This window comes from Pavona decussata, unplaced genomic scaffold (assembly GCF_977016875.1).
Source record: "Pavona decussata unplaced genomic scaffold, jaPavDecu1.1 SCAFFOLD_214, whole genome shotgun sequence".
Lineage (NCBI taxonomy): Eukaryota > Metazoa > Cnidaria > Anthozoa > Scleractinia > Agariciidae > Pavona > Pavona decussata.
Window position 1 is genome coordinate 1,273,653 of NW_028145619.1, and position 14,771 is coordinate 1,288,423.

General features: G+C 38.4%; 1 protein-coding gene across 1 annotated transcript; it reads right to left on the minus strand.

Moving 5' to 3' along the window:
• Window positions 1-4,283: 4,283 nt before the first annotated feature.
• On the minus strand, window positions 4,284-11,285 carry LOC146460144 (uncharacterized). Its single transcript, XM_085088428.1, has 2 exons — window positions 11,207-11,285; window positions 4,284-6,154 (listed from the first exon to the last, which is right to left on the minus strand). The coding sequence occupies exon 2, from the start codon at window positions 6,114-6,116 to the stop codon at window positions 5,316-5,318; it is 801 nt and encodes a 266-aa protein (XP_084944554.1). The 5' UTR covers window positions 6,117-6,154; window positions 11,207-11,285; the 3' UTR covers window positions 4,284-5,315.
• Between the last annotated feature and the right edge of the window lie 3,486 nt (window positions 11,286-14,771).

The window sequence follows — 14,771 nt, forward strand, 5'->3', positions numbered from 1 at the left end:
CATTTTTAATAGCAGTACTTTAATATCCAGGCGTGTAGGAGTGGGGGTTCGAGGGGTTCGAACGAACCCCCTTTGAAGATCAACAATGGCGGAAGAAAAAGCACAATGAGGAGGTTGAGCAACTACATGAGTTGTGCCATGCAAGAGAGTAGAATGTCCGTATATATGCCTGATATGCCTGTCAATCTTGACGAGATAGTCAATTTGTTTCGAAGGCCTACACCCGAGAATGATGCATTTTACCAGCTTGGTGTATGACTATCAGCAGATCGAATAGCTATCAGAACTTGACAGGGCGCGGAATGTACATTGAACTTTCTTGTTTAAGTTGAGACAATGCCGCAGAAATGATGTATATAGCTTAAAAAGCTGCTGTAAAACAAATTTGTGATTTGCCTCCGGCGCTCAACAAACACCCCTATCTAACCCTTACCTACGCGCCTGATATCTCTGTGTCCGCTGTCTTTTTTTTCTGTTTAATATGACTCGTAATCGTTGATTGGTATGCTTCGATCCGTATTTTGTTAGTCAGATCTGTACGTGTATTAATTGCTTCTATTCGAAGGGGAGTAATTTCACGTGAAACATTTGCTTGATTAATTTTTATAGTTCCTCTAAGAATCTAAATGGAAATTTAGGGTTTGCCGTTGCCGTAAACGTGTTGCTATCTATAAAACGGTTTTTTTTAAACAAGAGAAATCTTTACCTAAGCAGAGAACGGTAACTTTTTAATAGTACTGTAAAGAAATCACAGTAACAATTACGTTTATCTTTGATATAAACAGTACATAAGCGTTTTGCTAAAGTTAGGAGTATGATTTGTTTCTGGTTGGGCGGGAGGGGGGGGGGGTCATCAGAAAAAAATATTGTCTGCTTGGGGGGGGGCCATGTGGAAAAAAATTGCATGCTAGGGGGGGTCATACAGTTTCGTAGTGGCAATTAACCAAATCCCACCAGCCCCCCCATGCTCATAAAAAATGAACGGTCCCTTAGCTAAAATAACGATATGATTTTTTTTTTCAACTAATTTATCTGTTGCTGTAGAGAGTAATTGTTTTACTGATTCCATCAATCTGTTGTCTTGATTTAATTTTTTTACCGGAAATGGGAATGCTGGGGGTTTAATTAGTTTGTACTCTTCGCATCTTTTTTATGGGTGTTCTATAATGACCAAATTTTGCTTTTCAAGTATTGTACTTTATGAACTTTAGTATTAATGCAAACTGGAAATGGGCCTTTTGCATTAACTGGTCACATGGTACAAAATCCACCATACTGGATGGCAAAAGAATGTAGTAGATTTGAACACAAAGGAATTCCAACCTGTCAATCTTGACTTTCCTTTGTTCTCGATGTCCCAGTTTAGGATGCCACGATTTTTTGCCATCTAGTATGGTGTGGTGCAGAGACGGGTTAGCATTTTGCTCAATTTATTTTTCATTTTCTTTATTGTTATATTAACATGTTAAAAGGCGCGTTTTAACTCGTTTCTACTTCAAATGGATGTATCCGGCACTGTAAATTCGATTTGAATGTTAAGAAAGCTATGTTCTTGGCCCTCTTTAAGGTGGGGGTAAACGTGAACTTGAATGGAATTTTAACAGGTTTAAAGGAGGGATAAAAGAAAGAAAATGATTTTTGGAGCACCAGCAGACAGTTGATACCCACGCAAGAGCACCCCAGGTTGCTAGTGGACTAACTTGTATGCATCTATCAACTATTAACTACAAATTCTAATTTTAAAACTGCACTAAATCTTCAATATTTCTTATTTCTCTTAATTTTAGAAAAACTATCTTCTCCCAAATATACCCCCAAATCACCCAAAAATTCATAAAACACCCCACAACATAGATTCACGGGATGGGCAAAGAGTTTTTGGATTGCTTGAAACGTGAACGAGATATTTCCATTAAACCGATGCTAAGCGGCGTGAAAACGGCTTTCAGGTTTACCCCCACCTTAAAAGATGCTGGAATCGTAAGAGATGTGCAGCATAATAATGTGTGTGTAATCAATGAGTAATCGATGGGTAATCAATAGGTAATCGATGAGAAATCAGTAGTATCAACGAATAATCAATGACATTGAATCGATAGGCCACAAAATTCTTCTTCATAGATTACCCATTGATCATCGCCAATAACCAATGACTAATCAGTTGATTTCTCATTGATGTCATTGATCATCGATTAGTTACGTCTGGTTGTATCCTGACCCGACGAAGCTACTCGATTCATTGATCAAACGGCAAGTCTATTCCGGGGGTAAGGAGTAGGGGGTAGGGTAGGGATAGGTGGTGAGGGTTAGGGTGTGCGTTTTATTTTGTGTTGATCGATGATGTACGAATCGTGGGTTTGACGAGCTTGCTAGGCAGGCAACTGCCAAAACGTTTGATTTGTTCATGGGGCGCGCTGTGGGGATTTGCGATCCACGAAACAAAGAAACTGTTTCTTCTTTTTTGTTCCCTTATTTCTTGTTGTTGTTTTATTCGTCTTCTGCGATAAAAGTTTTTATTAATTAAGAACCGAAGTAAGAAGACCCTAGCTGCGGGTGTGGAACAACAACCAGACTCAACAGATTGGAATTGTTTCTTTGTTTTTAATCCAGAAATAGCTAGAAATAGCTTCTACGCTTTTCAAGTACCCCAACCTGACAATATTACACCCGGCGAAAACATCGCCATGAACACGCTTAAAAGCAACAGCGAACTCAACCTTCAGAAAAGCAGACAAAGGGACGACCCTGGCCATTCTCACTGAGCACTGACAAAATCGAGCAAGATTTACAAAAACTATCAGAGGGTAAGTTTTACAAACTTGTTCCCTCACCTATTGTTGTAGAGACAGCTCGAAAAGTCAAACAAGTTTTCCTCAACTTATGCCGTTCGGGACACATCGATACAATGACCTTTAAATGGTTAAATGATGTTCAAGATAAGCCACGCATACTGGAACTCTACACGCTGACTAAAATACACAAGAAAGTACCAGTCGGCGGACCAATAGTCACCGGCAGCAGTGACCTAAGCGTATTTCTTGCTTTGCCGATTCACCTGTACAACCGATCGTAATTAAATAGCGATCATACTCGAAAGACACTACTGATTTCATAAAATTCATTGAAAACACGCATGCAACACACATCATTTTACTAGCTACACTTGACGTAAAACATCCCTCATTTTGAGGGAATGGACGTTGTTTGCCGTCAATACGAAATACACAATGGTTTAGAACCTCCAATTCTTGTAAGCCAATAAAGGGAATTAATGCGACTCATTTTAGAAGAGAATTCTTTCAAATTTACTGAAAGACACTATGTACAAACTCCCGGTATCGCAATGGGAAGTAAAATCGCCGTCGCCTTCTCCGTCATCTTCATGGTGGATCAAGAAGAACGACTCCCATCTGCTAGCCCTTTCAAACCCTCTGTATGGAAAAGATTCACAGATGACGTCTTCAATCTGTGGAACATACCATCTAGAGAAGTCCGAGATTTAACCCCTACCCTTCACCCCTTACACACGTTACTTCGTACCCTTACTTAACAATCCAAGGAAAGACTTCGCATCAGTGGGATAATGAACAACAAGACAAACGTTATACTTTTGAATCAGCTTCGTTTCAGTTCATTGCATAGCTCTACTCGGTCGTTTGTTACATGGCTTTGTACCAGATTCACTCTGTAGGATGATAACAGTAGTGGATCATGAAATGATGTTTCAGTAAAGCTTTATCAACTCATCTAATGTTCCTTTCATCCAATTCTTTGTTGTTCTTGTTTGAGGGTTTAGAACGTTCGATTAAGTTCCATTGGGTTCGAAAATCGAACGCAATCAAACTCTCACACAAATGTTTTGATTCCATTGCCGAACTCAATCGATTACCGAACAGTTCGAGTAGTTTCGTCGGGATCCTAGCATTCAATGAAGCCATCAATAAGTGCGCAACTGACAACTCACAATGCGCAACCAGACTGTGAAAACCTACTGGCTGAACATGAAGCCTTGCCAGATACCAGGATACAGTTTAGTAACAGATAAAAACTTCCCGGAGGGTGGGACACCAAAACAATTAAATAAAATGACGCAGTGAGGAATATAGAGTGTGGAAATCTTCCAGATTATAATTTATTTGGAGCCTTGTGCAAAATTTGTTGGCTCGCGCAATTCCAGATCTCCCTCTTCAGTCGGGTTTTACTCGTTACAATTCAATCCATGCATTCGTGTACTTTTGTCACCCGGGAAAAAAATACGCTTCGTTCTATTGAGATGTTGATAATCACATTTTTAATAATAATTACTTTGTCAATAACAATAACAGCAAAACTCCTTTAACAATATGAACAACTTCAAATAAACCGTTAGAAACTGAAAAATTAACCGTTATAAAGCACTAATTCGATGGTAAGGTATTGTATATGTGAATATTAACTAACAACGAGGCTAATATTAAACAACAAACTTGGTACATGCAGCAAACTCAAATGAGACATACGTTAAAACTCTTTTCACGTCACTAAACGGAAAAATATACGGGCAAGTGTCAAGGCTTGTCTCTTTTTCCTCCAGGAATTATCGCTCGATGGATAATTCTTGATCCATGTTTTATACATGTAATTTCCCATCTACCTCCCAAACTCTAAAAGACAGAAACTGTTCACATCATAAACTGTATACAGAGTTCGGCAGTTCCACGCAATACTTAACTACCTTACTTCCATGAAAAGCAGGCCTCCAATTTCTTATTCGTTTATTAACTTTACACATACCCCCAAGAACCCGGTGAATGTGGACACCTCATTATCAAGGGTGATTTTCATGCATTTGAGTTACTTTTAAGTTCACGGGAGTTTTCCATTTTTTAGTTTTCACGTGCCTTAAAATGTGGGCACAGGAAATCTTTAGGTATCACTCGCGATAACACAAATCTAGGGTGTCATTGTATTCCACTCCTCTTTCAGCCATTGACATTGTGGTTGTTGTTGGCGATAAAACTGTACAGTCAAACCCTGTTATTACGGATATCTTAAGGAATGTTAAATAGTGCTTGTATAAACAAGATGACCGTATGAGTGGACTTATTTCAGAGAAATGTATGGATCTTGAGACCATAATAACGAGTGTTCATATCATGCGAGTGTCTCTAAAGCTTGGGTCACTAGATTTTCTTTGTAATTGGAAGCTTCATGCTTCCCTCACTTATTTTATCGCTATTCAAACCTTAAACTACAAATTTTGCATTTTTCAACTAACACTCAGCCACGAAAAAGACGGGTTTTGTGACAAATATTTTGGTAAAAAGTGATTTAAGCTAAACACTTGTCATGTGATTTTCATAGTGTTCAAGAAGAAGCACCTCGCTGCTAAGCTCCTCTTGACAAATCCAACAGATGTGTGTTTGACAATGGTTTGACTGTGGGCTTTGCAAAATAGGGGTTTGTGTCAGTACGTTATCTCTACTACAATTTGCAGCATCCTTGCAGGCATTTTTACACCGCCTTAGACTTCTCAATTGGCGAGAACTCCTGTTGTACCGCTTGCATCTGGACGCTTTCTCTCCAGTACGGACTCTTTTATGTCTCGTTAAGGTTCCTGAGTGACTAAAACACTTGCCACACTCTTTGCATTCATAAGGCTTCTCTCCAGTATGGACTCTTTCATGCATTCTTAGGTTCCCTGCTATGCTAAAACACTTGCCACACTGTTTGCATTCATAAGGTTTCTCTCCAGTATGGACTCTCTCATGTAGCCTTAAAACTCCCACTCGACTAAAACACTTGCAACACTGTTTGCATTTATAAGGCTTCTCTCCAGTATGGACTCTTTCATGTCTCCTTAGGGCTCCTGCTTGGCTAAAACACTTGCCACACTGGTTACATTCATAAGGCTTCTCTCCAGTATGGACTCTTTTATGTTCCTCTAAGTTTCCTGCTGCACTAAACCACTTGCCACACTGTTTGCATTCATAAGGCTTCTCTCCAGTATGGACTCTTTTATGTCTCATCAAGTTTCCTGCTTGACTAAAACACTTGCCACACTGTTTGCATTCATGTTTCCCTCCAATATGAACGCTTTTAAGTGTCCCTTGATTGTCTGCTTGTCTCTTATCCATAAATAACCTTTCAACATACAGTCTACCTTTCTTAAGCTCTGAAACAAAATAATAAAAATAATAAAACTTTTGGAAAAATAGTCAAACCCTAATAAGGAAACTGTTTGGGACCAAACATCCCTTAATTTTTATACAAAATAAATGGCCATGAATGAAGTCACCATGTTTAACACTGATCCATGTTGTACTTAGAGGCTGGTAAGATTTGCTGAGATACTGGAAAGTAGTTTGAAAGAAGGATGCTCAGAGATGAAATAATAATATTAGAAAGAAAATAATCTCTCACACTTGTTAAGACAATTTCCTCCATTCTTTTAAGAATACTTTCAGGTTCTGCAATCTCGTCTTATCAAGTAGTCCTCGTAAACGAGATATTTGCTCCAGTTTAACCTTTGCTTGTTTCGAATTTGAAACCTTATATATTTGAAGTCAAATCTATGTTAAGCCTAATTGTCGTTTGTCAGGAAAATCACCGATGATCGGGAATTTCACTGTTTCCTGAAAGTCCCAAATTTTCCGAGATATCGGGAAATTGCCAGACATCTGTCACAGATGTTAGGTATTCATTGGTGACAGACACCATTTTTATTTGTCGGGAGGCAGCGGGGAAGCGGAGTGAAGCAATAAAAATTTAGAGGATTGGTAACGAGCTAAAACTGTTGCGGATGTCCCCGATAGTATAAATTTGAGTCTTCATACTTCGGAAGAGTGGAGTGAAGCAATTTAGGGGATTGGTAACAAGCTAACACTGTCGCGGATGTCCCAACAGTACAAATTTGAGTCTTAAAATGTGGGGAATGATCGCCGAACATCCCAAAAATCTTGGACACGCTGTGAAAATAGAAACACCATTCACTTGCCCAGTTGCATGGTTTGACCCACCACCCTTCACTGCCTTGAAGCTTACCGCTACCTAGTGACGAGCTGTTTACATTCACAATAGTTCGCTGCACGCATGCTAAGGAACAGAAAAAAAGTTTGACCATATCTCGCCAATATTGCGTACACTAGGATGGCTTTCTATCAAAGACCAGTTGCTTGTGCACGACGCTACCCAGAAGGTCAGACGTGCACAATTACAACACTAGGAGAACTTGTACTGTGCAATGTTAGCTTTTTATCATTCTGCGAGCACGTGGAATTTTTTAACCCTCGACACGAGAAACAGCCAGTCACTAACCAGTTTCAAGCACAGTGTCAAGCGTGAAATATGCAGAAGAACGCATGAGTGACATTTTATATCTATAGTTCTATATATTTTGCTGTCAATTCTTCTTACGCTTAGGATATGAAATTGAAAATTAGGTTTTTTTTTGTTCTGGTTTTCAGTTAGATTGTAAATTAACTAATAATGAACTTTGAGGAGAGTTAATAAAGCAACTGTACTGTACTGTAAAAACTCTCAATGTCGATGTCAGAATCCTCGTTCAGGGTCCTTGTGTTGTCATCATAAGTCTCTTTGATGTCTGAGTCAGTTATAACTTGGAAGACCTTAATGATGTTAAGCTTGTCAGAGTTATGAGAATAAATGTCTCTCACTTTTAAATGAAATCTATTAAATGCCCCCCACCCCGACCCCTTAAATCAAATAGACGTCCAGGCCTCTATAAGATCAGTTATGGTACTCTAGACCTCAGTTATTCTTTCTTTCTTTCTTTAGACAAGAAATATCCCTCCAAAATTAAATGGTCTTTCTCTAGCCCAGCAAGGTTGTATCACATTTTAAAAGGACCAGGCTTAAGATTTTATAGCTGTATTGGTAAAAAGTTTTAGTTTTGGTTTCCCTGTGAATTTAAGAGTTGTCAGGTGGGAGGGGGGATAAGAGGTAAACAGAAACATCTTTGGATGTACTATTCATACTCCAAGTGTCATTGTCACAGAGTTCTAAGAGGTGGGGGGGGGGGGTAATGTGAGTACTGTCAGCACTGTAAAATTAATATTGTTAGTATTGTAACAGATAGGAACTATTGTAAGCATTGTAAAGCAGCCTTCACACGACAAATTTTTGTTGGCCAACTTGTGTTGGCCAACTCACGTTGGCAAGTGTGAACGACACAACAACATGTCAGCCGACTGTTGGTGACAAATAGAACTTGTCTCTATTCTCGCCAACTTTTTTTCATGTTGGCCAACTCGCGTTTGACGTGTGAACGATAAACAAAAATGTGTTGCTGAATTTTAACCAATCAAAATTCGCATAACTTTGCTCGTAAAGCCAACAAAAATATGGATGCATAACAAGAAAACTAACACTCACCAGTCGCAAGTTGTTTCTTCGATCAAAAACTTAAAATAAAAGCAAGCCTGAAGCGGCAACTCTCCGTGAGTGCCATTGCACCACGGACCCCATGTTGCGAGATGGCGTATGTTGCGATTTGACGTGTGTTTGACGTGTGAATGCAAGAGTTGGCCAACTTTTTGGAGTTGGCCAACACATGTTGGCCAACAAAAATTTGTCGTGTGAGGACCGCTTTTAAAAGTGGTTTTTAGCATTGCGTCATACAAGGCAAATAAAATTATTAAATAAAGGGGGTGGGGATGTGCACCCCCACCCCTCCACTCCTTTAAGACAAAAACAATCCTGGTCTAGTTAGGGTTACATTAGCTAATAAATTTTTGTAAAGCACTATGAACCTACAGAATTAGGGCGTGTTTACATGTGGAAATTCGCGCCAATACAAATTCATACCAATATGACATTGTTATATCATATTGTGTTTACATGAAGCGATGAGATTTCATTCTGCATTCACATGTTGGATTGGATGTTGAAGACTACGCATGCACTATCTCTTCCAGACTCCTGGGAGAATGATTTCACACTGGGACAAACAGTCATACCGCCTTTACATGACATCGCAATTTGAGTTTTCATACCAGAAAAAAAAGCTCACACTACTTCAGTAACCAGGATGAATTCGCACCAGCTTTTTTTTTTTTTAATTTTTAAAAAAGAAGCCTATATAGAAGCCGGGGGCTTATTAACTATAGGCTTCCTAGAACTATTGGATAAACCATAGAAGTTAAGGGTACTGATTGAAATTTCCAATTAATTTTTTTGTTTTTTAAAGAAGAAAAAAAAAAAAAAAAAAAAGAAAAGGTAAAGAAAAGGTGTGTAGCTCAACAAAGAGTCAATTTAACTTAGAAGGAATTTTTTAAGTCTTTTGCCAAACAAACTGATAGTTTCACTGTTTTGAATTTCACGACTTAGCGAGTTGAAAAACGAAGGACCTTGAAACCGAATTGAGAATTTTCGAAGATTAGTTCGACAATAAGGTATATAGAAAAGGTTGGAATTTCTTGTTTTATAAGAATGTATTTGACTTGCAAGAGTAAACATATCACGAAAATAATTTGGAAGTAAGCTTCTTTTAAAAAGATACATAAATTTACCTATTTGGTATGAATAAATGTCAGAGAATTTTAAAATCTCCTGTTCTTTAAAAAGAACACCGGTATGAGCATCAAAAGAAACTTTTGATATTATTCTAATTATCTTCTTTTGCAGAACAATAATCCGATTTAAATTAGACTGATACGTCGATCCCCACACAGAAACACAATAAATTAAGTAAGGGTAAACTAGACTATAGTACAAGGAATGTAAGGAGGTTTTGGGGAGGCAAAAACTAGACTTATAAATAATACCTATTGATTTTGATATTTTTCTAGAAACACTAAGAATGTGAGGCTTCCATGACAAATGCTCATCGAGGATAACACCTAAAAATACTGTTTCTTTCACACATTTAATTGCATTGTTGTCAATTTGAATCGATATATCAAGTGTTTGCCTCCTTAGGGGTGGTCTAAAAACCATAAAATTTGATTTTTTAAAGTTAATGGACAGTTTGTTTGCTCGACACCAATGAGTTAATTTTAGCATTTCAGAATTCAAGATTCCAGGAAGCAAGTTAAAATCGCTCCATTATCAGATTTTGTGCTTGTATCATATAAACGAATACAGAGCCACAAGAGGGAACTGGAGTGAACTCATACCCGAATGAAAGTCGCACCAGTAACATGTTTTCAAAGTCTTTTAGTGGGCATGGATAGCCTGTGCAATGAAACATTACAATGGTGTAAAGCCCATACAGATAATTTCAGTATCTAAAGCCAGGATCATCCTATAGCACATTAAGAGACAATCCATTCACATATGAAGTGACCAAATTATATACAAAACAATACCTTAATGTTAAGATACCAGAATAATACATTTTGTTTCCATCTCAATTGGATAATCACTGTTTGAGACAGAAAATATCTATCGGCTAAACACTCTGTTCCATGCAGTATGATTTTACTATGCTGACATAAGGCAACATTTTCAATGTTTAAGATCTGCATGCAAAGTTGAAATACTTGCGCTCTCTATTGTACAAAGACCCTCTAAACCTCTGAACAGGTCCAACTCAGACCTCAGATGCCAACTTCATGAATTAAACCTGGCCACAACTGAAAACCAGTGTGACATAAGCATACGCATAAGAGCAGCAACTTGAAATCACTGCACATGAATGTAATGTAATACTTGTATTGAGCTTAGGTTTGGGCTTATCTCACAGGTATAAGTGAAGCATCACACAATTTTTTTATCACAGGTATTAACCAGGGTATTAACAGAGAAATGCAACTTCTTTTTAACATCTCATCGCCAAACAACATTCTTCTTCATGGGGACATAAAAATATTCATTCAGTTTCATTAGCAATACTCTGTTGGAGCATAAAAAATATTATCCCTTGTAATTTGCAAATTTCAGTTGGCTGAGATGGATTGCAATTTGACGAGTTTTTTCAAGTTCTTCTGATTTGAATTGAAAGAATCGCCGAACGCCAGTATGTTCTTCAATTTCAAGAAACTTACTTTCAGGATATTTCGTCTTCTTCAATGTCCCCTGTACTGTACCGGTCTGTACCGTCGGATCAGTATTCCAGAAACGTTATTTTGACCAAAATTATAATTATACGATTGCTTGGAGAATGCATGTGGGCATTGTCTACTTCCTTGCTCGTTGCTATCGATCAATTGTAACTCCTAACAAAATTGTGTCACGTCTAAATAACACTGAACAGAGCTTATCTTACCTCCAAAAATTCCTTGTTTGCCAGTAGACCACAAACTACACTCTATCTTCCGTAACTGGCGGGATGCCGAAGCCAAACAGCGTTGAAACAGTTTCGCGCGGTTACTCAGCCGAATAGTATTTGGACTGGACCACGGAAACGAAAGAGATCCCGGAATGGATGCACGGGACCGATATCAGCCATAAAATGATAAATGAGTAAACCTACGTCAAAAATATTTCACCATTCAACCATCATGTTTTAATTACATTATTTCAACAATCGTCTCGCCTTTACACAGAGCGTTAAAAAGGTTGATCAACCCCAGAAGGCGGAATGAACAACAACATTTGAAAGTTAGACTTGTGCAGTTGTGCAGGACACAATGGCAGACATGTGCGATAACAACAACAACAACAACAACAACAACAAGCTTTGTTACCAAAGATAAAACTGCTTTTTTTTCCGAAAAGAACCGATATTGAAACTTTTTGAACATTGGGAACAAGGAAGCCTTTGTAAGGAGCTACACCTTTATGCTGCCGTTCGTTTCTTTATTCTCTCATCCAATTCCAGATTTTACTTTCATTCGTACCATTCTCCTTTTTCTGATGTTCAGCACTATTAAAACTCACTCTTCCACGTTTGTGTCCCAGTATTTAGCTGATTAACAGCTAAGTGGGTGAAGGACATAAGTAGTTATCGGTACTTTGGCAAAACCATAAAACATCGCAGCCCCTTACAAAGTCGTAAAATATAAGTATTGGAGCGCAAACTAAACATATCTTTCAAGTATTCTAGGCTTTGTTAAAATGATGGCATTTAAAATTAATATCATATTTTGGACACGCTTGTTTGCTGGATTTGTAGACCAAGCCCTTGAGAGCACACTGCTGTAGTCAGAGTTCCATTCCTTCAAAAATAACTGAATTGCAGTATACGCTTTACATTAAGCGTTACGTTTTCTACAGAAATGTCACCCTATATAAAGAACAATAATGGTAGTATAAATTTTTATGTATTATTTTAAATGTAAAGGGGACCACTGTAATTGGCTCTTACTGTAGTGGCTCTCCCTTCCTGAGTGTCTTCTTTGTATCTATTTCAACGCAAAGCTCAATAAAAAAATTAAATTAAAAATTATAGACTTATAATAGTTTCAGCGGAAATTATCTGACTGAATCAAATCATTACACTGAACTGATTATTTATCCGCTTTTTCAAATTGAGGTTAAATGTCTCCTGAAAATAAGTTTATGTAATGCTTGAAAGTCATTTGAAGTATTTTACTGGACACGAGAATTGTAAGTAGGTCTTATCTATTAACATCCTTTGATTTCTATTTGGATTTGAAATACATTCCATTGAATTCGTACCATGCGTTTGCAGTGTTAACCTCGCTCACAATACGTTCTTTAAAAAGCGTTGGGTCTGTGTCAGATGTATGAAGTTCATCATAATTCCAGTTTCTATTTGAAGATAACACCGTTTAAAAAAATATTGATAATGAAAAAGCATCGTTCCTAGAACGCTGCCTTACGGTACTCCTCGCTACAGCTCTTGCCATTCTGAGAACATGTTGCCTATCTTCACACATTGCATCCTACACTTGAAATAATCTGCAAGAAGAGCACAACTTTTGTTTATTGTTCACACTATACGCCTGCAACTTATCAAAAGCATTTGAAAAGTTCATTGATGCTACAGCAACAATTTCGTTTTTGCCAAGACCTCGCCTCCAATCCTGAGTCAGTTTGATCAAGGAAGTCTCGCAGCTGTAATGCCCAATCTCGTACCCTGATCTTCTCACTCACTTGAACAGAGAGACAACACTATGGAAAAAATCGTTATGTTTGTGAGAACTTGTCGCAGTTTAATCAAACGTTAAGTTTCAATCGATGTACGAAACCTCTTAAAAAGAGGACAGAAGTGTCAAGACAGATTTTTTTGGCAAGTATTGCGTCTAGGAGCGTGCAAACAAAGATGGAAATCGTTGAGGCAAATTGCTTTGGGCCATTTTTCATTGACCAATCAGATTGGAGAACGTGATCGATTTTTACCAGGTGTTTTCTCAGAAGAGAAACATTAGGGTGCCCTGAGTCAGTTTGATCAAGGAAGTCTCGGTTGCTGTAATGCCGTCTGCACGCGGATATGAAGTTAGATCATATTTTTCAAATAGAGCTCATTAACCTGTAATAACATCAGCCTCTCAATAACATTATTAAAAACCGATAGTACAGTCACTAATAAATCGTCATTTTTTGCTCAACTCATCACCGTTTTTGAAAAGAAGTATGATTTGACCTACTTTCCAGCGCACTGGATATTTATATCATAATTAGATCGATTCGTTCATTATCACTGTTAGCCTGTTACGAGAATCGTTAAAGGGAGCGGGTTGTTTGTGGACTGAACTCAGGATTGTCGGTAACGCCGGGCAACAGCTAGAAGTCTTCACAGCTCACACATTCTGATTCTGAAGTGTGAAACAAACATAAAAACTACAATGGTGAAGTCCCAGAAAACTTACCCAATTTACTTGGGTATAACAAATACTATACAAATTCCTGAATGAGTAACGTTACTGTGTCCTGTGCATTAAACGGAGCCACGGATAAGTGCGCAACTCGCGCCCAGACTCTTTCACAACCGACAGGCTGAAAAGGAAGTCGTGGACGACTGATCAGCATAGAAATAGATCAGGCCCCAGTTGTTCAAAGGCCGGATAACTTTATCCGCTGGATAAGGCACTATTCAGGGTCCAAAATATACTTCACGTTAAATGTTGTCCAAGGTTTTCTCACACTCCCTAACTTAACTGTGGTTAGAGTGTGCATTATTGCTTGTACAAGAGGAAATACCGAAATCTTTGCACAGATTGGAACTGTCGGATAGTGACTTATCCACGGGGTAAAGTTATCTCCTTTGAACAACTGGGGCCAGAGAATTAACTCCGTATTGTATGTCAAAGTGCTAAGTGAACCTATAAAATTGCTACTGAGCGTTAGTCCTAGTAAGAAAATGGGAGATTGCGCGAGATTAAGAACTACAAATCTTTGACCTCGGAGGAAGTCGAACCCACTACCTCCGGAGTTTATCGTTTGTCGCTCTACCGACCTGCTACGAGGCCTGACGGGAGCTAGTCGTGGATGATTATGGCGGTAATTACGACGATGTGAAGTTGAAGGGTACAAATTAATACTGTGTCACTAGCACTTAAGATATGCGACTGGTAGAGGCACAACATTCAATTGTACCCTCGAACAGTTTACAGTTTAGTGGCTGAACAAAACTGAAACGAGGGGAAAGCGACATGGGTGGAGAGGGTGGAAATATTCCAGGTTAAGAATTTGTGCTTGTACAGCACGTGTTGCCTCGCGGAATTCCGGATCCCCTCTTCAGTTGGGTTTTACTCGTTATAATTCAATCCATCCATTCATGTACTTTAGTTACTTACGAAGAGAAAACACGCATCCTTCTAATGGAGATGTTAATGATCACCATTTTTAATTACTCCGTGGACAACAATAACAACAGCGGCAAGTACAAGAAGCGAAAACTCTTTTAACAATAATTTATTATGAAT

What these genes read in the sequence shown, in the direction of transcription:
- LOC146460144 (XM_085088428.1), bottom strand. Translation starts at nt 6,116, where the DNA reads ATGGATAAGAGACAAGCAGACAATCAAGGGACACTTAAAAGCGTTCAT.